Consider the following 24,307-nt stretch of genomic DNA (forward strand, 5'->3'; position numbering starts at 1 on the left):
ACTTTTTAGGTCTGAAATTTTAGCTTCTAAGTCTATCATATATTGATCATTTTGTTCTTCTAATATAGCCTATAAAAGAGATCATTTAAAAATTAAATTAATATTAGAATAGATAAAAATTAAGGAAAAGTAGAATTCCGTATATACCTGAGTATCTACAGTAGTATTTTTCTTATTTGATATTATTGACCCTTTATATTTCTCTTCATCATATCTAGAATAACGATTTCTACTGCTATTTAATGTTGAAAAAAGAGCAGTTCTCTGATCTATCATTTCCATTTTCTCATTCTTCCCAATAATATTCCCCTCAGTAATATATAACGGATAATATTTAGAATAAAAGCGCCGAATAGGTCTATTTTAAAGTCTAAATGGCATGATAAAATATTAATTTAAGAAGAAAATAAAAAGAAAAGAAAACCAGCTACAATTTATTGTTATAATCAAATTTATCTAGTATTATTTAATATATATAGTGCTTAAAATTATTTTATTTCCTGTTAATATCCTTATAAATATTAAATAACCTATTATATATTTATTTAATGAATAAATTATTATTAAATATCAAGGGAAGTATAAATTTAATCTGAATCATTGAATTGTACAGAATTCACCTCACATGAAATATTTCCAGAACCTCTCCATGAGCATCTCTTTTTCTTTGCTTTCTCTTGTCTGAAATTCTTTCCACGAACTTTCCCTAATTCTATTGCAGCTTTAGATGCAAAATCACTACTATCCTTATTATACTTCTTCATATTCCAATAAGAGTTATCTTTTAACCTTTCATCAGTAATTTTTTCATTCCATGAATCATTAATTCGACTAAACCTATTTTCTTGACTTTGTTTATTTTTATAAATGTTAGAATTGATTGTCTCTATATCCTTAACCTGCGATTTGTAAATATTATGAAATTCCAATTGATCATGATCAGAAGTACAAAAATGTTCAGTATAAATATTATCACAAGTATTTAATTTAATTTTTTCACTTTTTTTACTTTTTTTATTGGAATTTTTTAAAGAATCTGTCAAGGTTGCCAAACACTGTATATTTTTTATATCTGTCTCCTTATCATGATTCTTTTTAATTTTCTTTTTTTGTACTTTATTTTTGGAATTTAATATAGGATCTGATATATTATTATTTTTATTATAAGATTGAAGTAAATCTAAAATATTAGGAAGATTATCTTCCATATCTTCAATATTATTGTTCGATATTTCGGTAAGTTTTTTGTCTATATATTTTACAGCTTTTTTTAAGCCATTTTGAATTAAGAATTTTTTTATTATAATTAGACAATAAATTGAATTATCTGACATAATTAGATATTTGGTATCAGTTGTAATTTTCTCTTATTATAAGGATTATTTAAGTATTTTACCTTATAATAATCTGATGAGTAAATTACCTTAGGGTAATAATTTTACAACCGCCAAAATATAAATAAAGATATCTAATATAAAGATATAATAGGATGTATAAGAATATAGTTATTGGTCTTAAAATATTAAATAAATTTATAAAATTTGTATAGTTTAAGAAATTGATCTTTAATATATAATATTTAATAGTTTTTTATTTTTTTGAATAGAAATTTGTTTTTTTTATAAATTGGTTTAGTAATATTATTAAGATAATAATAAGAGGAAAATATAATCATAAATAATTACTTTTGAAATATTGACAAATTATTCTATTTATTTAATAATCTAAAAATATATTTATATAAATTAGCGGCAAATAATAAGATCTAATGTTAGAACTCCATTTTACTATTAGAAAATATTTTGCAGTTACCGTGGCGTCTCAAGAGACGTTTTTGTAGCGCTTAATTTTATTATTAAGACTTGAATATTTATTATTATAAATAATATACACCTTAATATTATATACTAAGACAAGTACTGATATTTAAAAGAAATAATTGATTTGTTTATAATAGTTAATTCCCTTTGGAATATATTTAAACCAATAAGGGTAGGGATAAAATATTAATAAAATATTACCTGTGTGATTATTAAATAATTTTGAATTAAGATGTCCTCAAAAGTTCACCAAGCTTCTTCAATTGATGTTCAAACAGAGAGGGCTTTTCAAAAACAAGAAACTATTTTTATTGGGGCAAAGAGACTTTTATCAAAAAAGTCGAATTCTAAAATCCCACGTTATTTTAAGGATCCAGGTTTAGGATTTACAGTACCAGCAGAAGCAAAGGATGGTATTTATATTGATAAGAAATGTCCATTTACTGGTAATGTTAGTATTCGTGGACGTATCTTAAAAGGTATGTGTATCTCCACAAAAATGAAGAGAACAATAGTAGTAAGGAGGAATTATTTGAAGTATGTTCCTAAATACAATCGTTTTGAAAAGAGACATAAGAATATTTCTGTTCATTGTTCACCATGCTTTGATGTTAAAGAAGGTGATATTATTACATTTGGGCAATGCCGTCCATTATCTAAGACAGTTAGATTTAATGTTTTAAAAGTAGAGAAGAATCAAATATTTGGTACAGCTCGTAAACAATTCCGATTATTCTAAAGAATTAATATAGAGTAATATTAGTTAGTGAATATCAATGATCTATTTCTTAAAGATCTCTTAAACTAGATTATTGAAATGTCTATATATTCAATTTTGTCTGTTTTAATGTATCTTCACTTGTATATATATTTAGTGATCTCTTTCTCCTTAAATTATGTGATTTCTTTTCATTTATCTTGAGTGGTGACTTTAGTAGTAATGTTCTTTGTTTGTTAATAGGATCTTGATACTTACTACTTTGTAATTTGAAATTTAGGTGGTATTTATCATGTTGTTGTTTACCAGATAACTTCAATATTTGATGACAAATATTACAATTATAAGTTTCATCTTCACTTTTATCTGAGTCACTTGACAATTCAATTATATCTTCTTTAATATTTGGATTTGTTTCTAATTGATTTATAATTTTTGTACTTTGTAATATATCTAATGAATTATTATTATCAAATTCTTGTATATTATTTTTATTTTCATTTTTATAATTTTCTATAATATTTTCATCATATCTTAATTTATTATTGGTTTTATTATTTGAAATATCAAATTGTAATATATCAAATTTACTATCATTCTTTATTAAATTATGTAATGAAACACCAAGATACTTACAAGGAAATATATCTTTAATATAACTAATATTTATATCAGATTCTTTTTTTTGTATATTAGAATTATTAGGCTCATAAAATCTGTTTAAAAAAATAAACTTAGCAGTTTTATATATAATATCTGTATTAGGAGTATGATCACTATAATTTATTGATTGTACTCTTGTTCTATTTTGACTTAATTTATTACGAATTGTAACTCCAACCTTAGTTGGTCGTATTTTTAATGTTTTGTACAAGTTTTTAGATCTTTCAGAAAGTTCAGATGAAAAAATATGAAGCCATTTAAATATTTCATCTAAATTATCTAAACCTGAATAAAAATTTTTTGATGATAAAATACTACGATAATGTTGAGTCTCTATAACAGCTTCTAAATCTATACCACGGCAGGTATTATATAAATATTCACCATTCTTTTCACCAAATAATTTTATTAAAGTACCCTTATTATATTGTAGAAGATCTGATGACATTCTTACCATTGGAAGTTTCTCTGAAACTAACTTTCCTAACTTTCCACCTAACAATCTTAATTTCAATATTGGTAATATCCCCATATATTGATTAATCCATCGTGAAAGTAGTACAGATTGGCCATTAGGTTTTCTTAAAGAACATACCAATTTTGCAAGCATCTTATTTATAGATATACCTGCACTACAAGTATAATTAAGATCCTGTAATAATCTATTCCTAACTCTATAAATGATTGTAGCTCCTAATAATATTAATATTTCATCAAATTTTAATCCATAAATATCAAATAATGAAAATTTTCCTTTTTCATTATATGAATTAAATAATATTAAAAAAATTCTAGATCTTTCCTTTTCATTGAATAATTCAGGAAATAAATCCATTAGACACTTCATAAAATTCATCTCTTTATGATTTTTTACAATATTTAATTGATAATTTAATATCTCCTCACCTGTTAAACATAATAAATCTTCAATACCTCTATAATCAGATCTTTCACCTTTCAAAACTAAAACAATATATTCAAGTATTAATTTTATATTTTCAGATAGGTCTATATAAGCTTCATCTATTGATGAAATTTGGATTTTGCATTTTGGAATATAGTTTGCTATATTATCAAATATTTCTCTTGATGCTTCTCTATAAATTTCCAATGAAATTTTTTTTATATTGTAATTATTATTATCTTCTATTTTATCGTTATAATATGTAGTTTCTGGGACTGCTAAATCCGGATATATAGATAAGGCTTCTTGTAATTTCATACCACGTTTAATACCTCTAGCTTTTCCTGGGTAATTAACTGCTATAACTGTATTTCTTTGTAATACTACAAGAGGTTTATCTTTAGGTATATTGCAAATTTTATGCTGTACTTGAGTAAAGAATGCATCCATGTCTATTAGTGCAATTATTCTAGGTACCATATTAGGTTTATATTGATTCACAAATTCATCTATAATATCCTCTAATAAAATATCCGCATATTTCTTAGATTGTATAGTTATATTATTTGTAGTAAAATAATCATTAATTCCTAATTTTGAATTTTTTTTTTCAGGAAGTGTACCAGTATCTCCATTCTCAAGTTTCAAGTGTGTATTAGTTTCGTTGAAGTCTAAATAATTTACTTCCATATATTATGAGATTTCATATTCCTTCAACTATAAAATATATAATTGAATTTATATGAATAATGTCTACACTTGATTATACCTGGTTAATATTAAGCCTAAATATTCAATTTACTTATAAATACAAAAAATGATTTAGACGGTATTTATACCGCCAATTTGGGGTATCTTAATTTATTTAATATTGATACTAAAGTATATAAATTAACTAGAAGTAGTCATTATATGTAAGATATATTCCAATAATTTAAATAACTTGACATAATGGTAAGTTTAAGCGTATAAAAAGATAAAGGAAAACTTTTGAGTTTTTTTAACTAAATAAAGATCCTTTACAGCGCTATACTTTTGTCTTGTAATATTTTTACTAATACTTGTCTATAGTCATTTAACGAAATACTAAACTCAGAGGGGTTTCGTATTGATGGACGTCGTTTTAATGAGATTAGGAGAATAAGTTGCAAGATATCCAATGGGACATCAAACTTAAGTGATAGTAGTGTATATTATGAGCAAGGTCAGACAAAATTGATTACATCAATTTGTGGTCCCATACCACTTCTAAATTCATCTTCACAGTCAGGTATACAACTACACTGTAACTTTAGAATGTCTCCATTTTGTACTCCAGATAGAAGAAAAAGAGGAAAGAATGATAGGTTTTGTACCGAAAATAGTTTGATTATAACAAGAACTTTTGAATCAGCTATAAGTGAGATATATGTAAAATCACAAATAATTATAAATATTAATGTCTTAGAGGCTGATGGAGGTGTGAGATCTGCTGCGATAAATGCTACATCTCTTGCCTTAGCTAATGCAGGTATTGGTATGAAAGATTTAGTAATATCATCTACTATTGGATTATATGGGAGAATCCCATTATATGATATTGTACAGGCAGAATTTGATGTATTAAAGACAATTATGTCTTTTGCAATTTATAGTACTGATGAAAACATTGCCCCTATAACAATGGAATTAAATACAAAGGTTGATGAGGATATATTAAATCTTCTACTTGAACACTCAGCAGCTGCTTGCAAACATATATCAAAGATACTAAGGAATATTTTAAGACAACATGCTATTAGGAGGTATTATACTTTTTCTTTGAAATAATTTATAGAAGATTACTTTTATACTGTTACTTAAATACCTGGTAAATTAAATTTTTCATTTTAATATTTTTGAATAATATAATAAAATTGTAAGCATATAGACAAACAATTATATATAGATTTAGAAATATTATTCTTGAATACATATATTCTTTTTTTATTAAACAATATTATATAAATATTAATGTTTAGAGCTCCTATTAATCTACCTATCAAAGTGATCTGTAATAGTTTTATTATGTAAACTTATTCTTTTTATTCCTTGAATAATACTATCTATATATCTTATAAAGTCTTATTAGAGAATTGGGTAATATAATATACTTTAACAAATAGATTACTACACTTGTAACTTTAGTTCAGTTGTTAATCATAGAGTAAAAGTTACAATAAAAGATTATTAATGTAAAAAGACTCTAATCACCATTTACTTTGCTATACTTATCTATAATTTTTTTTCTATTATTATAACTACATATTTCTTCACTTTCAGAGTCATCTTCTGAGGATGATTCTCCAAATTGCTTTGGTTTATGATATATACAACATTTTTTGGATTTTCTTTTATTCATAAATTCATTATCAACTGTACTCTCATCCCAGCATACTCGAGATCCACTTTTGTTTGATTCCTTTGGTTTATTTTGTAAATGATTAAAAGATGTCAAACTTTCATTAGTATCTATCTCCTTATTAGTGTTTCCTTGCTTTTCATAATATTCCTCAGTTCTCAACGATATTAATTGTGTAGCACTACTATTTTTAAGCGAGGAGTTAATTTCTATAGTTGTGGTTGTAGCCATTCTCATATTATGATTTTCAGTCCTATTTTGTAGGTTATGTGCATTAACTCCTGTATAATTTCTGGCGCTCTTAGAATTATGTGTAGAATTACTAATTGCCACTATTCTGGCCATTCTAGTATAACTCTTTAATCTCCATTATTTTATGATTACTTATTTATTATTATTCTTATAGATAACTACAAAAAAAAGGAATTAATAAAACTTTTTATAAATTCTTATATTAAAAAATATAATAAATCCCCTTTTATAAGCGGCAAACCTAGCACACAAAAAGCGCTTGTTTATAGAGGCTTATAATCCTTGTACCCCACGAACTAAGAAAGAGAGGGGGGGATAGGAAATAAGAGTGTAGATTGAGGTATTCAAATAATAGAGTAAACTATACTACAACGAGGCAAAGTCTTATTATAAAAAAAAAGCTTAGTGTAGTTTTGTACGGTTTATTTTATAACTAATTAGGTTGGATATACCTGCAGTATACTGGAATATTGACACAAGGAGAACATCTTCCAAGTGGGATATTAGCTAAACTCTTTCTTGTCAATATATTTAGTATTGAATGGTAACATTACTAGAGGATTCTGGCACTATTTCGTTAATATCTAGAGTATCTGCAATGCAGAATATCTCATCTAAACTGACATCTGCTTCAGTGTATCTGGCATTACTAGATGAAGATGCTGAGGAATTAAAGTTATATGCATTGGAACAACTAAATATGATTGTTGATAATTACTGGTATGAGATTGCTGATTGTATAGGTTTGATTGAGAGCTGTTATGAAGATGAAAGCTTTTCAAACAGGGAATTAGCTGCTCTATTGGCATCAAAAGTTTACTTTCATTTAGAAGATTACAATGAAGCTTTAAAATATTTACTTAACTGCACTAAGTTGTTTGATCCTTCTGAAAATAACCCATATACTCAATGTATGGTTGTAAAGTGTGTAGATGAATTTATAAGAGTTTGTAATGATGCATACAAGAAGACTGAGTCTGTAGATAAAAGTGATAAAGATAAATCAAACTCCAACTCAAACAATCTTTATTATTATAATGAATTAGATAGAGTGGATTTGAGATTAGAGGAGATTTTGTCTGATTTTATAAAGCGTTGTACAGCTAATGGCAGTTATATTGATGCTATAGGGATAGCAATAGAAGCTAGAAGATGCGATATTATGAGGAGTATTTTAGATGATGTAGGGGATAGATGTGATAGTTTGGTATCTATAGTTGAGTATTTTGTTGAATCAGCTCATATGATTGTAAGCTCAAACAAATTTAGATTGGAATGCTACAATATTCTAATTGAAGCTATTGAAAGTTATATTGGTATAAATAAAATTGGATACTATGGAGATATAATCAATGAGAAAATAACTAAAATTAGTGAATTATTACCTCAATATTGTGAATGTTTGTATCATACTGGGAATTCCCAGAAATTGGCATTTATCCTACATAATTTAATTAAAACTAAAGATTATATCTTGATGGGATATTCAATTGCATTTCTTCTCAAGGACTATGGAAATCAATCTCTTATTTTAAAAATGTTAGAGGAAATAAAGAAGTTATCTAGTACAGATAGTTTAAATGAACAAAATCAGCCAATAGATGAGAGTATCAATGTTAATTCTAACAATAATACTGCAAATAAATCTAACATTCTAACACTAAGATCTAGTATCCACTCTACACCCTTGAATAAATTAGAGTATATACTAAGAGGTGATGCCTCAATTAATTTAACTTTACAATTTCTATATTTGAATAATCAACCTGATTTGGGACTTTTGGACTATATAAGAAGTAATTCTGATCAAAGGTCTTCAATTATCCATACTGCTTTAGTTATATCCCATGCATTGATGCAGGCTGGAACTACTTGTGATGTTTTTTTAAGAAATAACTTGGAATGGCTTGGAAAAGCTACTCATTGGTCAAGATTCTCTACATCTGCTTCTTTAGGCGTTATTCATATGGGTCATATAGAAGAATCATTTAAAGTACTATCTACTTGCTTACCTCAAACATCATACTCAGGAGAATCGATATCTGGAGATAATGCAACATCTTCTGGTCCTAGTCATGGAGAGGGGATTCCAGGTTCATCTATTGGGAGAACTTCAAATACATCTAATTCTCATGGAGGCCCATATAGTGAAGGTGGAGCTTATTATGCTCTTGGTTTAATTCATGCCAATCACTTTGATAATAAAATAAAGGAGTATTTACTGAATCAACTTCACAATTGTCAAAGAAATGAAGTATTGCAACATGGATTATGCTTAGGTTTAGGACTACTTTGTATGGGATCATGTGATCCGGAAATATATGAGGAATTAAAAAGTATCCTTTATATGGATAATGCTGTTGCAGGTGAGGCAGCTGCTTATGCACTAGGAATGGTAATGTTGGGATCTGGATCTTCTAAGGTTATAAGTGACTTATTATCTTATGCAAAAGATACACAACATGAGAAGATTGTTCGGGCTTGTTCTTTAGCAATGGGACTTGTTATGTATCAGAAGGAGGAAGAAGCAAATGATTTATACTTTCAGTTGAATTCAGATAATGAACACTTTATAAGATATGGAAGCTTGTATGTTCTAGGGTTAGCCTACTGTGGTACTGGGAATGAATTCGCTTTGGAAAAATTATTGCATTCATGTGTCTCCGAATTATCAGATGATAATAGAAGAGCTGCAGTATTTGCTTTAGGTTTAGTTCTATGTAATAGAGCACACAATATACCACAAGTATTTAAATTACTTTGTGATAGCTACAATCCACATGTAAGATACGCTGCTGCTTTGACATTGGGTATGACTTGCTGTGGAACTGGATTACAAAGTGCTCTTTCCATATTAAAAAATATGACAAGTGATACTACAGATTTTGTTAGACAAGCTGCATATATTGGGCTTGGTTTTGTGCTTATGCAACTAAATAATACTTTATGTGATCAAACAAATGCTATTAGGCAACAAATGATTAAAGCTTGTACTGATAAACATGAACATGTGACGACAAGATTTGGTGCAATCTTAGGAGTTGGTTTATTAGATTCAGGAGGGAGGAATGTTGTGGCATCCTTATTCTCACGTACTGGTCATATAAGATCGAAATCTGTTGTTGGACTTACACTTTTTTCGCAATTTTGGTACTGGTTTCCATTAGTACATTGTATATCTTTAGTATACTATCCAACTGCCCTTATTGGAATTACTGAAGATATTAAGATGCCAAAAAATTTCAAAGTTAAATGTAATGCTTCTATTGGAATGTTTGATTATCCAAAACCATTTTCTGTTGCAAAGAACGAAGATAAGAAAGTTGTCCTCACTGCTGTTTTATCAACTGCAAACAAGAAAAATAAGAAAATGACTACAAATACTGAGACTGAAGTTAATGAAGTCTCTGCAATGACTATTGATGACGAAACTAAAAATGGGAATTCTACTTCTGCAGTGAGTACAACTGCAATGTTAGTGGATATTAATACTGATAATAAGACTGATGCAATAAATGGAGATAAAGATAACACTATGAAAAGTCTAGATACAGAGTTAGTTCATGATGATACGACTATTTTACAAAATCCATGTAGAGTACTTCCAGCACAAGTTAAGTATATTGAGTACTTACCAGATTCTAGATACATTCCTATATTCCCGAAACAGATGTCTGGATTTATCCTATTAAAGGATACAAAACCAGATGAACCTGAGGAATTTGCTGAAGTTACTGGTGAGACTAAAGACAATACAACCAAAAATAATACAGAGTCTTTGCAGCAGGAACCAAGTGTTGTGGATGAACATGTAGAGTCAACCACTACTGAACAAAGTCCACCTCAGCCATTTGAGTGGCATGGTTAATATTAATGAAAAATTAACTATTACTTTGATATAATGTAATTTTACTTTACTATAGTATATCAACTGTTAGTAGGTCTTTAGTATTTACATTATTTATTCATAAGTTAATTTTCCTTAAATGAAGACTCACTAAGATTTATTATACTGTAAATTTGGTTTTAAAATATTTGTTAGTGTTTTCCAAATATGTCGCACTTAAGAAAACTCTTGGTGCGTATATGTTGTGGGTCTATGTACCTTGATCTTGCACTAAAAGTATCGGGGAGTATCGGATATCCCGGTATTTGATCATATTTATTTATTTTAACGAGCGGGTTCATATCTTTCTAGAAATATATTAAAGTGAAGGCAGACTATATAGTTATCTGAGGCATAAAGTAGAGTAGTTACCATATACAAGTATACAAATACCAATATATTTATGCAAACTCAGTGTAGCAAATGCATACATTATCAAAATGATATTGAAGGTCTCCAACAAGAGTTACACAGGCTACGTACATCAAATATAAGAAGTCAAGGACAGTTAGAGAAGAGATACAAGGAAAAATTAAATTCACTCTCATTAGAGTTATCACTTTTAAAGGATTTATCTAAAGAATATGATAGATACAAGATAGATTCGGAGAATTATACCAGAGAGATGAATGCTGTCCTCATAGAAGCAAAGTCAAAACTAGAAATATTACAAAATAAACTTGGAACTCTAGAGTACGAGAATTCTAAATTAACTAGAAGATGTAGTGAATTGGAAGATATCTTATTTATTTTAGAGGAACAAAGAAAATCAAATGTTAACACTTTTTTATCTGATCCACTAAGCTACTCTAATAATAACCCCATTCCAGAAAATTCTAACTATAATAGATTTAATAATGAATTATATACTGAAGATTCTATTGAAAATTCACTTCAATTGAAACATAAAAAAAAGATTGGCTTACTAAATTTAGATACCTCATCAGATACATCAACAATAGACTCACCAAAATAGCATAAAAATATACAAGCATGGGCAAATTTGTTATTTAAAATATATATGATAGATAGAAATATATGAGGTATTCTATATGACATAATAAACAATAAAATTTAAGTTTGATAATATTTATTAATATCAATTAAGTAAATATATATTACAAATTAGCAACTAAATCTAGAAATATAGTAATTTAAAAATTATTACATACTATTAAATAAAGTTCATTAGATTTCTAGGTAAATTCTTAGGTATAAAAACTATAAAGTATACTTAAATACATAATAACAATCAAACAAAACACCTTATTTACTTGGAAATATAAACTTTTTTCTCTTTAAAAAATAATAGTTTAATTAAGATAATAGGCTCTAGGGGATTATATATGAAAAAAGAAAATTTGTTACTAGTTATTCTCATTTAGTCTATTGGTATCTAAAATACAAACTCTCATTAATTTAAAAATTCTATAACATTACAATAAATAAAATATATTAGAATTATTGAATAATATCTAGGTTATATAAAAGTTGCACATAAAAACTCTAATAAATCAACCAAAATTTATATTTTCACTACCTATGTTTAATTTCTTTATCCAAACTAAATTTGAATAGTAATAATTCTTTAATATTTAATAAGATTTCATTTTCCAATAATTAAACTCAAAACAGAATGAAGTTGTAAAATTCCTTGTATAAGATAATGATAGTTAATTATTACAAATATTAGGAAGAATAAAGCTATATTATAATAATGAGTATGAATATAATATATTAATTAAAGGTAAAATTAACTTATAATGAAACTAGATCCATTTCTGTATAAATTAAATATAAACAAAAAGTAATATTCATTTTTACTTAAGTATTTGCTCTAAAAATATATCTTAATTGTATTATTTTTACTATAAGATATACCTTTGCGGTCCATTTTCAAAGTTTAACGAGAAAAATAAAACAAAAAAAAGCATCCAAGTCCAATGACTACAATTATTATCATCAATATAAATAAAATAGTCGATTGCCTATACCATGATGCTTGATTGCTGTAACTACGACCTGGAATAGATGGTAAGGCTTTGTTCGTATTTAAATCAAATGTTTCTCCCATTACTTTAGCATCAGGAATCCTGAGTTGCTGTGGTTGAAAATTTGGGATACCAAATTCTACACTGGATAATAGTGGATAGTTAAGAATTCCTTCATTTAATATTCCCGATTCAAACTGAGGTTTCTCGTGAGAATTTGATTGAATTATAATATTTGGTTGGTTAAAATTTTGCTCCTTTATTGTATTTTGCTTCATCAATTGAGATTTCACAGGAATAGGTTTTATTTCCTTTATAACTACTCTACTAGGTTCTATTATTTTTAGTTCTTTTACTCTCACCTCATTTGGAGAACGAGAATTATTAAGTTTAAATCCTTTTTCAGTAGCTAAAGATTTCTGTTTCTTAGGTTTTTTAGTGACTACTGGAATTAATCTTTTCCTAAGTTTCGATTTTACCAATTTTAGTTTTGGTTTTTGAATATGTCCAATTGGAGTTGGCATTCTATTAATTACTTGTAGCATTGGAGGAGGTTGTTTGACCATAGTTAATGGCTTAGAAATATATTTAACAGTTTTATTAGGTATTTTCGGAATTGAAAGTTTCTTTATTGCAGGAATGACCTCAACTTTCTTTTTAATAGGTGCAATTACCTTCTTTACTGGTACTGGTATAACTTTCTTCTGTTCTTCTGCCTTGTTTCTAATTGGTATTACTTTTTTAGTTAACTGCATTATTTCTGGTCTTAACTGTATAATTTCTTTTTGATTAGGTATAATTCCTTCTTTACTAGTTAAAATTTTAGGTTTCTTTATCATAGAGTCTTTTACTATTATTTTAGGTTTATTATTAATTGGAGCTTGAACAAAATTCTGAGTAGGAACTGGATTAATATTTAAAGAAGGAATAATTATTTTATGATTGATAGAACCCATAGAACCTAGAGTGTTGAATGCAGGATTAACTTCTGTAACTGTTGATTGCGATATATTTATTGGCTTATTTATAGTCATTATTGGATTCATAATTGGAAAATTTTCTTCTCCAACATATTTTTCTATTTTTTTAACTTTTTGATCCGGTATATATTGTCTGTTTGTTGCTGTATTCAGTTTTATATTAGGATTTGTATTATCTCCCTGATATTCTTTTATTTGTGGACCTTGATAATAGAATTCTGGAACTTCTCTATTCTGTTTTTTAATCAACTCTATAGAGTCAAAACTGGTATCCTCATCTTTGTCATAACTAATATTCATCTTTTTAAATGTTGGACCATTACTAGGTGTTATAGTTACTTTAGTGGAACTGTCAAATATTTCTTCTTGAGACTTTTCTTCAAAATCCTCAGTATCATTCTCTTGAGATTCTTCATCAGATCTATATTCAGATGCAACCTCAAAATTTATTTCTTTAGTTGAGTTATTCTCTATATTCTCCTCAACATTAGATTTATTGATGAGTAAGGGAGTTTCGTGACTAAGAGAATTCGATATCTCAGACTCATTTAAGTCTAAAGTATTTATACCTGTATCAGCTGGCTTTATATTTGGCTTAGAACCCATTGTATGTTTTAATAACTCAAATTTTATATCCTCACTTAAAGATTCATCCTGTAATTTTAGATTAGGTGAATAGGCACTTTTAGCCATTAAACTTAATATTGAATTGTGACTACATATTACGACAATTAAAGTTAAATGTATAAATTTCAAACCCGTCCATTTACTCGTATACATTTCCTTTAAAGCTATAATATACATCACTATCTTTAAAATATTAAAGATCCCGTGAATGGCCCGCCTTAGTAATATCAAATAAAACCTTGACTTGAAGTCTACCTAAGAAAACCTAATAGAAACTTAATCCCCTATAGAGTTTAAAATAATTTCACAAGTGCTAATATAGCCTACTTACTTTTTAAATTTATATCCTTATTGAGAATATAAGCTGAATAAATTATTTAACAGATATTGAAATAAAAAAAAGATAGATTAACGAATAAATAACCCATTTAAAAACTAATAAATGGAATATTTTATGTCTAATTATGAATATAGGTCAATATTTTGAAAATTTATAAAATACATAAGATAAGTGGCGATAAAATTTTGTACAAAAAAATTCCAGCTAAAAACATTCGGTACCACCATTATTAGCGCCAAGCGATGCAAAATGCAGAATATTTGGGAATTACTTACAAGTAAAATTTTTGTTACATTAAATAATTCAAATGCAGAATTAGATTATTATAATTAAAGAAGTACGCATATGGAGCTAAACTTAAATCTAGAGAAAAGACGTGATCATTTAGATGATCTTCTAAAGGCATATTATGGAGAATCTGAAGAGGTTGAAAAGTCAGAGGAAAATGACATAAATAATATGAATAAGAAAGAAATAATAGATATTTTAGCAGATATTGACTTTAGAGACAGAAGTCTTGATATTAACTCTGTATTTAGTGGAATAATTAAAACAAGAAATTTGAAAGATTTGCTTTATATAGCTAATGAACTATCTGAAAATATAAGAAAGTATGACACAGATATGCAACTACTTTTATATACAAATTATACAAAATTTATGGATAGTACTAATATTTTGAAATCTTTAGATGGTGATCTATCAAGTATACCTGATTGTGTTTACAAGCTAAATAGTCAAGTTCAACAAGTGAAACAACCAATGGAAATACTTACGAAAGAGCTATTTAATAATTATGAGATGCAAAAGTTAAATAAAATATCAATAATTAGAAAGTGTATAGATGTTTTAGACAGTTTGAAATTTATGGAACAGCTTTTAGAGAGTTATTACTTAAATGAGGAATATAACAAAATATTATCATTATTCAGAAAGTGGAAAGATGTTCTATTGAACCTTTCAAAAGATTCAAAGATATATTTGAAGATACTAGAAACATGTAATGACTTTTTTGAAAGAGCTATAGTAGCACTTAAAACCCGTCTTATAGGAAAATGTTTTACTGGAAATAAGTCAATACAAAATGAAAATAATACTGAGAATAATATTGAATGTGAGAAATATTTAGAGGATCCAAGTAATGAAGAAATATTGGATTGCTGTAGAAAAGCAATAGATGCATATATATCACTCGGAGATGAGAAGTACATATTTACAGATGATTTGTACAAAAATATAATTTATCAATTTGATTGCATATCATCTAATATTATCCTAGAGATTCAAAGAAAGATATGTAATATTAATGATATAAATGAGGATTTTGAGGATTCAAGCGAAGATATTGAAAAAGTCAATAATCAAACAAAAAATATAATAAATGAAATTGAGAGTATAAATATGGATAAAATAAAAGTTATAGAAGATTGTCAAGTTATTAATAACAATTATAGATCAAATTATAGCTTGGATGGTAATGATATATCAAATAATATTGATAGACCAAATTTATTTATTATTGGATGTGAAAATTTTAGGAAGGGAATAATGGAACCCTTAATAAGTATAATAGAGATTTTGTTAAATAAGGGCTTGTTAGATTTAGCTTCAGTTATATTAAAATATTGTTTACAAGAAATAATGACTAATTCAATTCAAGCATTATGTAATGTAATATTAATTAGAAATAGAAATGATTTGAAAATTGCAATTTCATCTGTAATATATGGGTTTAACTATTTGAAAGAATCAATTGAAAATATAATAAGAACTATAAATGATATACATATTTCTAATATAAGTGAATGTATAGAGGAAACACAAAATAGAACTAATAAACAAGAAGAGTTGAATTTTAATGATACTTCTAAATATTTAAATAGGCAGAAATTAACTAAACAGATAACAAAAACTTATATTGATTGGTGTAAATATGTAATAAACGAAGTTATATCTACTAGTAGCCATTTATATTTTACTAATAATATCTGGGAAGATTTATTAAATATATCTACTACAGAAGATTTAAAAGATATTAAAAATATATATATAAAAATTAATAAAGAAATTTGTGATGAATCTATAACATTACGACTAAGTATGATTATCACTGAATATGAAACTTTTGGAATTCTTGATACTGATACAACTGAGAACTCTATTTTAAGAATTATAAAGAGAACATATCAAGATATTATAGATAGTTGTATTGGAATAATTTTGAAGTCATATATTACATCAATTAATGATACATCAAGGGCTATTCCTAATTTAAATGTTTTAAAAGAAAAAATATTGATTGAACTTGTACATGATAATAATTTAAAATATAATAATTCCAAATCTGTAACAAACAATTGTGAACATAGCCCACCATGGAATGTTAATATAAATAATTTAATATTTGAAAGACAATTAGTATATTTTCTTTCAATTTTATATTTATTTTGCTGTATAAGAAAAAATTCTCTTTCAAAAGTAGTTAATTTGTATAATCAAACTATGAAAATATTCATTAATAATGCTAATAAGCATGAGTATTCAGATTTTAATGAAGAAGATAGTACTACCCAAGTTATGACTCTAATGTTTTCTAAATATGAGATTATATTTCTTCATACTTTTGTACTATGGAATATATCAAAGTTAACAGATAAAATCCAAACAATAGCACTTAATACATCAAGATTAGAGGATATACTTAAAGATATTTTAAAACAATTATCAAATATTATTGTATATACAACAAGTGCATTTGAAAGTGCGAATAAAAATAGTGAATTATGTATTAAAAGTAATAATAATAGAAAAAAAATTTTCACTACTGAATTATATATAAATAATAGTCAACAAGTACAAATGCTTGGGAAATGGGCTATATCAAGGCAAATTTTTAAAAATATAGATCTTGATAATACAAAACTTGTAAATAAACATTGCTCATACTGGATTATTTGTATTGTTAATGGATTTCTAATTGAATCTATAAATTATTTAAAAAGTGTAAATATTTTATTTGATATTTCACTAATTCAGGGTGAAATTGAATCTTTCTGGGTCTTAATTAAACAGTACTTATCTCATCAAGAAGAATTTACTGTTACTCATGCATTATACAATGAATTTATAAATATGATTAAAGGTGTATCTTCTAACTTATAATATGAAAGTCCATATTTACTATATTTAAATAGATATTTATTTATTTTTTAAAACATTGTTAATTTATTATCTATTTTTATATATTCTTATATTATTATTTATATATTAGTAATCCTATAAAATACTTTCTAATTGTAATATAATTCATTAACTAATTTTCAAAACCTTGAATACTTGAAAATAAGTCAAAATAATAAGCTTCATATGTATCAGCATCACTTACAATATTATACCAATTATGCAATATTTTTATAATATCTTTTAATATAGTCATTTCTGCTTCTCTAACTTTTATAACAGGTAATTCAAGAGTCGTCTTATGTCCAAAATGATCAATTACTTTTAAAGCAGAAGATCTCAATTTATCTATTTTCTGTTGTATTATTGATATACCAATTGCTGCTGCATCAACTTCACATTTCTGAGTAGAAGGTTTACCTAATAAATTTTGCCCATTATTTAATAATATTTCACTAGGTATCTTTGATCTAATTAAAGCAATAATTTTTAAACAACGTATAAAATCATTTAATAATGGGATATTCTGTTCAATTTGATAATAATGTGTATAATTTAAAGAACAGTTAAAATCATGTAATATTTGTAAACTTTTCTGTAAATTTTCATCATCAGAAAGTAGGTTTAAAGGGTATACCACAGGCATGACCATTCTATGAGGTGGTAATAACCAAAATCCACGATTTACATATATTTCTGCATCTGTCATACCTTTAAAATCTTCAAAAACCATTTCTTCACCTTTCTGTATATTTCCTAATGTATAAATTGAAATCCCTTTAATATTCTTATTATCCTCTTCTTTATCTATTTCTATCCTTATTGAAGATACTTTATTTACTTTTCTAATAAATAAGGTAGGTGGTATAAATGCAAGACCATTTTCTATACTTAATGAATATGTTCGTATAATCATATAAGCCCACTGAACATCTGCTTGTGTTATTGGTGCCCTACTAGAATGGTCAGCTGTTAAAGGTAATCCAAGTTCACGTTTTATTTGTATTGAATATATATATGATGTTGCAGAATTACAATGTTTTTCAGCATCTGCATAAATTCCTTGCATTGTTGTACCATAAGATGCAACATCAAAATCTGTCTTTGACATTGAAAATAATCCATTTTCAGTATACCAATCTGTAGGTGGTAATATTCTAATGATATTATAAAGTGGAGATTCAGTTCCTATCTTCTTATGTTTTAATAATAATACCATTAATCCGACAATATCACTAATTTTACCTCTTTCAATATCTGCTTTAATTCTTTTTTGTAATGAATTTATATTACTTCTACTATATAAAATACTTTCAAAATTTATTTCATATATCTTACTTCTTGAAGATAAAAATCTATTACTAGTTACTCCAATTCCATTACTCATTTGTGCTAAAGAGATACTTTTACTATCTAACTTATTAAAATGTTCGAAAGTACTTCTTAATATTTCAAAATTTATATTTTCACCATCTGCTTTTGTTGATTGTGTTGAAAAAAAGAGAGCATTAAAAAAGAATATTCCATAATATCGTAATATCATATCAATAACTATTAATATAGTAATAATTATGAACAATATCTTTAATAAACCATTTTTTGATATCAATTTTGAAGAATAACATGAATATTTATATCTAGAAGATTGTAAACGTTGGTATGATTTTAACAAAGGAACAGTCTTACTTCTTTTATGTACCCTATATCTTGCATCACAATCTATATATTTAGAATTAATTATATTTAATCCTGATTCCATAAAGAAATTTCCTATAAGACAAATTAATATTCACGATACTATTATAGCGCAGTTTGGCGCCAAAATGGTATCAAATTATTCATCCTTTTACTATTACATGCAAAAAAAAAATGCATGCATGTATTCATTTATATTGAATATATATTATCATAAAGATGACCATTATTCACTATTACGATAGAGTCTAAAATTCTAAGGCTAAAACTTTTTTATAGTTTTCATATTCATATACATTTTTTTCAAGGTAAAAAATATAAAAATTTATTGAAGTTTTTTTTTATATAAAATTATAATAAAAAAAAAGGAATTATGCAAGACTTAATATCCTCATTTGAAGTACGCAAGGTAAAATTTACAGATTATAAGGAAGTTTTTAATTTAATGAAAGGTGTAACACGTTGTACATCATATCTTACAGAAGAAGAAGTCAAAGAAAAATTAAAAGTATCCTCATTTCATCCATACTGTATATTAGATACTGAAAATGATAAAATAATAGCTTATGCTAGTTTATACATATTACCTCATCTAGGTCGACCTGATGATGCAAGATTGGAACATTTAATAGTAAGTACTGAATATAGAAATAGAGGAATTGGAACTTTTTTATGTAAGCATATTATAGATGAAGCAAAAAATAAATTTAAGTGCAGTCGTTTAGATCTTACTGTTGAATGTGAAATTGCTAGAGCTATATATACAAATTTAGGATTTGAATTTGTGGATACAAAGGTAATGAGACAATATTTTATACCACCAACAAAAGAATTAATATAATAAATTTAATGGAAATATTAAAAAATTAAATTTTTATTTTACTGAAGTCTATACGAAATTATTTAAGTATTTTATTAGCTATTAAATATACTACTTTTATATCTTAGGAATTCAAATGTTTTTTTTTTTAGGAAAAAAGAAACCACAAACCACATATTATATTATTTATCATTATAATGAAAGTCTTTTAAATAACAAACTCAATATCTATATATTATTATTTTTGTTAGGTATATCTATTAAATAAAAAATTAAAAGTCAAATATTACTAACAATTAATTTACATAATTATTCATATTAGAGGTCATTATTATTAAAGGTCTAATCAATATTAATTGAAAATTAATTATTTTTTAAATGAAATTACTGAAAGATACCAAATCACTTTAAAAAAATATATTATTATATTACAAAACTAATTACTATTATATTGAGTTTATAATTACTTAATTCTCATATTGCAAATTATTTAATATAAAGTTGGAATTACTGTGAACTTTTGTTATTCTTTAGAAAATCATATATATTAGAGTTTTTGACTATAAACACAAAATTATATACTGAGGATTTAATATAACCATAGATATTAAAAAAAGTATATATAATTATGGATCTGTTTCTTAGTAATTCTTCAGAACTAGTATTTTAACAATTAGATATTAATAGATACTATAATTTATATATTCATTATTTAAATATGATCAAAAAGATATTCATATGGTTGAAATAAAATAAAAATTGATTTTCTTTGACTAATTATATTATAGAAAGTTAATATAATAGTTTATAAAATCAAAAATCATATATAACCAAAAAAAAAAATTCAATATTTAAAATATGATAGATCATTTCATCTTTTAATTAAATATTCTAACTTTTGAATATATTCTATCAACTTTTAACTGTTTAAATTGTTTCTAATTCCAATTGAAATGTTTTATCTTTTCATATATATTCCCTTAGTATCTCTTCTAACTGTTTAAGTTGTTTCTATTTCTTAATTAAATATTTTAGTTTCCTCAATAAAATCATTTAAATTTCTTTTGTTGTTATTTAAAAAATTTTGTTTGATTCCCTTAATAATGATTTTTGATTTTCCTATAATTCCCGATAAAATGAAGATTTTTAACAAAATTCTTTTTTATATTCGATATCATAATTATGAAGTATTTTTAAATTATCACATAATTTTTTTTTAATTTGAATTTTCTATTTAACCCATATAATTCTTCATTATTTAAATTTTTAAATTATAACACAGTTATTTTTTATTCCTTTTATCATCATATTATTTCAGATAATCTAAATCTCATATTACAAAACATTAGATCTAATATAATTATTGATATAATAATGATCATTTCAGTATACATTATTTTCACTAGAAATTATAATGGTGATCACGATTCTCTTTAGTCCACTTTTTTTTCTTGTAGTACTAATTATAGTTTTTTATGTTTAAGTTTTAATTACACAAACTAAAATCGGTTTATTTTATCTTTAGTAATAGTGGTAATAGTATTACGAGTTCCTGACTTGATACAGTTAATTCTGATTAATTTGGCTCTTGAATATAATTACCATTAGTAACTATACCTTCTAATTCTACAACTGGATTCATATTTTCTGGTATTCTTGGAAAAGTCATTTATATACTCGCTAATATAAGCATCTATTTTTTTTCAATTCATCATCACCCAAGTTTCTTCTATACTTTTGACTTCTTGTTTAATCATTACATATTTTACACATATATTACTACTAACTCCTAAGAAGCCATATAAGAGGTCATATCTTTCACATTCAGTACAACATATTTATTTTATTCTTTATTTGTATTCTTCAAGAAAGGCTAACCTAGATTTCAGCTTTCTTTAATTAAACTTAATTTCCTAAGAATTCTTGGAATATAAATTTCTTTGATACAAATTGTAAATTTATTCTTATTTCTGACAACTTTTCAAGCTCTATACTGTTTATACATGTATATATTTTATCCCACTTCTTTAAAATATGTTCTTAAATTATAATTCATAGTTAATAGTAGTATTATGTATTTCTCACTTTCAATTCAGAATATTTGACTTATAATTCTACTAATTCTTGTATTAGTTCTTCAAACTCTGGTTTTGTACATGATGTAGTCTTTTGGTTAAAATAGCTTTTTTTTTTTAATTTACTTACCCTAAGATAAATAAAAGATATATATTCCATATCCTTTGAAATATCTTTATTATCATTATATTCAATATTTAATATTTGAAATATTCCATAAACTAATATAAATGTTGATAACCATTTAGATAATTTGTGTACTATTAATAAAAACATTTCTAAATTTTAAGTATCTTACAAATTAATCAAATAATAAAATTTTACAATATTAAAGAGAAAAAAAAAAGTCCAATTTCTAATTAAGTGCAATTAAGTGGAATTATATTTAATACAAGTAATATTCAAATTATTCCAATGAGGGTAATTTATCTATGTGCCTGTATATTCGAATATAAATGGGTGTAATATTCATGGAGATGCATAGACACGGGTATAAATATCAAAATAAAATACCACACAAATTCTTATTATTTATTAAGTAATATTAAATTTTTTTATAAATTCCATCGAATATTAATAAAAATGATAAAAATTATGCTTAAAATAAAACAATCCTTATTTTTAATCTTAGAAATCCTTATAATTAATAAAGGAAATAATAAAAATCTAAAGTAAAATATCTGAGAATTATACCATTAGATACTATTAATATTAGGAAGCCTTTAAACTTTTAAGGTTCTGTTCTATACATCCATAATTATAAAGCATTTTATATCACATAAAATTTTCACTTATACTTCTTATTTAAACTCTTTATACTTTTTTAAACAAATTTACTTTACTATTCTTTTAGTTATTCAGGTTATTTTCTAGTTGAATCCTTTAAATGTATTTCTTTAATCCCTACTTTAACTTTTTAAATCACTTATATTTCTTAATTTAATACTCCATATTATTTCACAGATAATTTAAACTATCTTTTAAGTCTTTTGAATCATTTTCACTTACTTAGATTTCTACGTTTTCTATTACAATACTCTAAATCCTTATTTAGTTTGTGACTAAGAACTTTCAACTCAACTAATAATTGAGATTTATAACTTTGAGCATATGAACATCCTTTGCAATCTTCTGAATTGCAGTCACCATTATCACACTTATTAGACAATTCCGAAGTATATTTATATAAGTTCTCTAAATCTGAAATTTTCTTCTTAATTAATCTCAAATCTTCATCTGAACAGTCTTCAGATTGAGAAGCAGTAACTACTGATCCTTCCACAATCATAGGCAAACTATATATTATATCAGATTCTGAAACGGGTTTATAATTTTCATTATGGTTGCCTCCAAAACTTAATTCAGCATATACCATATCTTTGTGTCCCATATCTAAAGCATTAGTTTGTTTTTCAGAGTCCTTACCATGCTTCTTATGAGTATCTTGAGGAGGAATCTTCCTTGGTGTTGGTACTGGTTTCTTTTGTAATGATGGTGCTGGTAGTGGTAGCCTATTTTTTGGTGGTAGTGGTAGCCTATTTTTTGGTGGTAGTGGTGGCCTATTTTTGGTGGTAGTGGTAGCCTATTTTTTGGTGGTAGTGGTAGCCTATTTTTTGGTGGTAGTGGTAGCCTACTTTTTGGTGGTAGTGGTGGTGGTGGTGGTGATGGTGATGGTGATGGTGATGGTGATGGTGATGGTGATGGTGATGGTGATGGTGATGGTGATGGTGATGGTGGTAATGGCCTATTTTTTGCTAACGGTACTGATGGTAATGGTGGTAATGGTTGTGCTGATAAGTTATCCAATTTATCACCCTTATCACTTTTAGCTGATAGTTCTGACTCTTCTAGTTTAACAAGGTAATTAGTACATTTTTTTATTCTAGAAAGTAAATTTTTAACTTCTTCTTGTGATTTACTTATACTTTTTTCCTTTTTATGAATTTCTAGTTTGTATAAATTACAAACTTTACAT

The 24,307-nt window shown here is 25.7% G+C and overlaps 13 protein-coding genes across 13 annotated transcripts, besides 29 other annotated features; 6 read left to right on the plus strand and 7 right to left on the minus strand.

Annotated features, from left to right (window-relative positions):
* The first annotated feature begins 83 nt into the window (after positions 1–83).
* Positions 84–123: a sequence feature (AT_rich).
* Positions 124–512: 389 nt separating this feature from the next.
* Positions 513–571: a sequence feature (AT_rich).
* A 16-nt stretch (positions 572–587) lies between these two features.
* CMU_022110 (SRP40 C-terminal domain-containing protein) lies at positions 588–1,334 on the minus strand (the record flags this gene model as incomplete). The annotated part of the gene is made up of 1 exon (XM_002142892.1): positions 588–1,334. One exon carries the CDS (start codon positions 1,332–1,334, stop codon positions 588–590), a length of 747 nt encoding a protein of 248 aa, XP_002142928.1.
* Positions 1,145–1,167: a sequence feature (AT_rich).
* A 180-nt stretch (positions 1,335–1,514) lies between the features above and the next one.
* Positions 1,515–1,748: a sequence feature (AT_rich).
* A 95-nt stretch (positions 1,749–1,843) lies between these two features.
* Positions 1,844–1,890: a sequence feature (AT_rich).
* Positions 1,891–1,998: 108 nt separating this feature from the next.
* Positions 1,999–2,020: a sequence feature (AT_rich).
* A 32-nt stretch (positions 2,021–2,052) lies between these two features.
* On the plus strand, positions 2,053–2,559 carry CMU_022120 (40S ribosomal protein S11, putative; the record flags this gene model as incomplete). Its single annotated transcript, XM_002142893.1, has 1 exon — positions 2,053–2,559. One exon carries the CDS (start codon positions 2,053–2,055, stop codon positions 2,557–2,559), a length of 507 nt encoding a protein of 168 aa, XP_002142929.1.
* Positions 2,560–2,641: 82 nt separating this feature from the next.
* Positions 2,642–4,795, minus strand: CMU_022130 (DNA polymerase eta, putative; the record flags this gene model as incomplete). The annotated part of the gene is made up of 1 exon (XM_002142894.1): positions 2,642–4,795. The coding sequence occupies one exon, from the start codon at positions 4,793–4,795 to the stop codon at positions 2,642–2,644; it is 2,154 nt and encodes a 717-aa protein (XP_002142930.1).
* Positions 2,999–3,097: a microsatellite.
* Positions 3,896–3,992: a sequence feature (AT_rich).
* Positions 4,315–4,344: a sequence feature (AT_rich).
* Positions 4,796–5,056: 261 nt separating the features above from the next.
* On the plus strand, positions 5,057–5,914 carry CMU_022140 (3' exoribonuclease family protein, putative; the record flags this gene model as incomplete). Its single annotated transcript, XM_002142895.1, has 2 exons — positions 5,057–5,071; positions 5,177–5,914. The coding sequence occupies 2 exons, from the start codon at positions 5,057–5,059 to the stop codon at positions 5,912–5,914; spliced, it is 753 nt and encodes a 250-aa protein (XP_002142931.1).
* Positions 5,915–5,955: 41 nt separating this feature from the next.
* Positions 5,956–6,099: a sequence feature (AT_rich).
* A 230-nt stretch (positions 6,100–6,329) lies between these two features.
* On the minus strand, positions 6,330–6,830 carry CMU_022150 (protein phosphatase inhibitor, putative; the record flags this gene model as incomplete). Its single annotated transcript, XM_002142896.1, has 1 exon — positions 6,330–6,830. The coding sequence occupies one exon, from the start codon at positions 6,828–6,830 to the stop codon at positions 6,330–6,332; it is 501 nt and encodes a 166-aa protein (XP_002142932.1).
* Positions 6,831–6,909: 79 nt separating this feature from the next.
* Positions 6,910–6,957: a sequence feature (AT_rich).
* A 321-nt stretch (positions 6,958–7,278) lies between these two features.
* Positions 7,279–10,605, plus strand: CMU_022160 (proteasome/cyclosome repeat family protein; the record flags this gene model as incomplete). Its single annotated transcript, XM_002142897.1, has 1 exon — positions 7,279–10,605. One exon carries the CDS (start codon positions 7,279–7,281, stop codon positions 10,603–10,605), a length of 3,327 nt encoding a protein of 1,108 aa, XP_002142933.1.
* A 421-nt stretch (positions 10,606–11,026) lies between these two features.
* CMU_022170 (uncharacterized protein) lies at positions 11,027–11,599 on the plus strand (the record flags this gene model as incomplete). The annotated part of the gene is made up of 1 exon (XM_002142898.1): positions 11,027–11,599. The coding sequence occupies one exon, from the start codon at positions 11,027–11,029 to the stop codon at positions 11,597–11,599; it is 573 nt and encodes a 190-aa protein (XP_002142934.1).
* Positions 11,600–11,680: 81 nt separating this feature from the next.
* Positions 11,681–11,744: a sequence feature (AT_rich).
* Positions 11,745–12,036: 292 nt separating this feature from the next.
* Positions 12,037–12,098: a sequence feature (AT_rich).
* A 428-nt stretch (positions 12,099–12,526) lies between these two features.
* Positions 12,527–14,287, minus strand: CMU_022180 (uncharacterized protein; the record flags this gene model as incomplete). Its single annotated transcript, XM_002142899.1, has 1 exon — positions 12,527–14,287. The coding sequence occupies one exon, from the start codon at positions 14,285–14,287 to the stop codon at positions 12,527–12,529; it is 1,761 nt and encodes a 586-aa protein (XP_002142935.1).
* Positions 14,288–14,906: 619 nt separating this feature from the next.
* On the plus strand, positions 14,907–17,723 carry CMU_022190 (uncharacterized protein; the record flags this gene model as incomplete). The annotated part of the gene is made up of 1 exon (XM_002142900.1): positions 14,907–17,723. The coding sequence occupies one exon, from the start codon at positions 14,907–14,909 to the stop codon at positions 17,721–17,723; it is 2,817 nt and encodes a 938-aa protein (XP_002142936.1).
* Positions 16,585–16,625: a sequence feature (AT_rich).
* Positions 16,876–16,899: a sequence feature (AT_rich).
* Positions 16,945–17,010: a sequence feature (AT_rich).
* Positions 17,724–17,735: 12 nt separating the features above from the next.
* Positions 17,736–17,830: a microsatellite.
* Positions 17,831–17,874: 44 nt separating this feature from the next.
* Positions 17,875–19,500, minus strand: CMU_022200 (uncharacterized protein; the record flags this gene model as incomplete). Its single annotated transcript, XM_002142901.1, has 1 exon — positions 17,875–19,500. The coding sequence occupies one exon, from the start codon at positions 19,498–19,500 to the stop codon at positions 17,875–17,877; it is 1,626 nt and encodes a 541-aa protein (XP_002142937.1).
* Positions 19,462–19,489: a sequence feature (AT_rich).
* Positions 19,501–19,745: 245 nt separating the features above from the next.
* Positions 19,746–19,803: a sequence feature (AT_rich).
* Positions 19,804–19,809: 6 nt separating this feature from the next.
* On the plus strand, positions 19,810–20,277 carry CMU_022210 (acetyltransferase, GNAT family protein; the record flags this gene model as incomplete). The annotated part of the gene is made up of 1 exon (XM_002142902.1): positions 19,810–20,277. One exon carries the CDS (start codon positions 19,810–19,812, stop codon positions 20,275–20,277), a length of 468 nt encoding a protein of 155 aa, XP_002142938.1.
* Positions 20,267–20,318: a sequence feature (AT_rich).
* Positions 20,319–20,485: 167 nt separating this feature from the next.
* Positions 20,486–20,570: a sequence feature (AT_rich).
* A 34-nt stretch (positions 20,571–20,604) lies between these two features.
* Positions 20,605–20,636: a sequence feature (AT_rich).
* A 26-nt stretch (positions 20,637–20,662) lies between these two features.
* Positions 20,663–20,709: a sequence feature (AT_rich).
* Positions 20,710–20,918: 209 nt separating this feature from the next.
* Positions 20,919–20,976: a sequence feature (AT_rich).
* Positions 20,977–21,001: 25 nt separating this feature from the next.
* Positions 21,002–21,116: a sequence feature (AT_rich).
* Positions 21,117–21,444: 328 nt separating this feature from the next.
* Positions 21,445–21,533: a sequence feature (AT_rich).
* Positions 21,534–22,593: 1,060 nt separating this feature from the next.
* Positions 22,594–22,665: a sequence feature (AT_rich).
* Positions 22,666–22,856: 191 nt separating this feature from the next.
* Positions 22,857–22,895: a sequence feature (AT_rich).
* Positions 22,896–23,332: 437 nt separating this feature from the next.
* On the minus strand, positions 23,333–23,722 carry CMU_022220 (uncharacterized protein; the record flags this gene model as incomplete). Its single annotated transcript, XM_002142903.1, has 1 exon — positions 23,333–23,722. One exon carries the CDS (start codon positions 23,720–23,722, stop codon positions 23,333–23,335), a length of 390 nt encoding a protein of 129 aa, XP_002142939.1.
* Positions 23,723–23,724: 2 nt separating this feature from the next.
* CMU_022230 (uncharacterized protein) lies at positions 23,725–24,307 on the minus strand (the record flags this gene model as incomplete). The annotated part of the gene is made up of 1 exon (XM_002142904.1): positions 23,725–24,307. A coding segment is annotated over one exon (583 nt), but the record flags the coding sequence as incomplete, so codon positions are not given.
* Positions 23,971–24,068: a microsatellite.

This window comes from Cryptosporidium muris, genomic scaffold, assembly GCF_000006515.1.
Source record: "Cryptosporidium muris RN66 scf_1106632354003 genomic scaffold, whole genome shotgun sequence".
NCBI lineage: Eukaryota > Apicomplexa > Conoidasida > Eucoccidiorida > Cryptosporidiidae > Cryptosporidium > Cryptosporidium muris.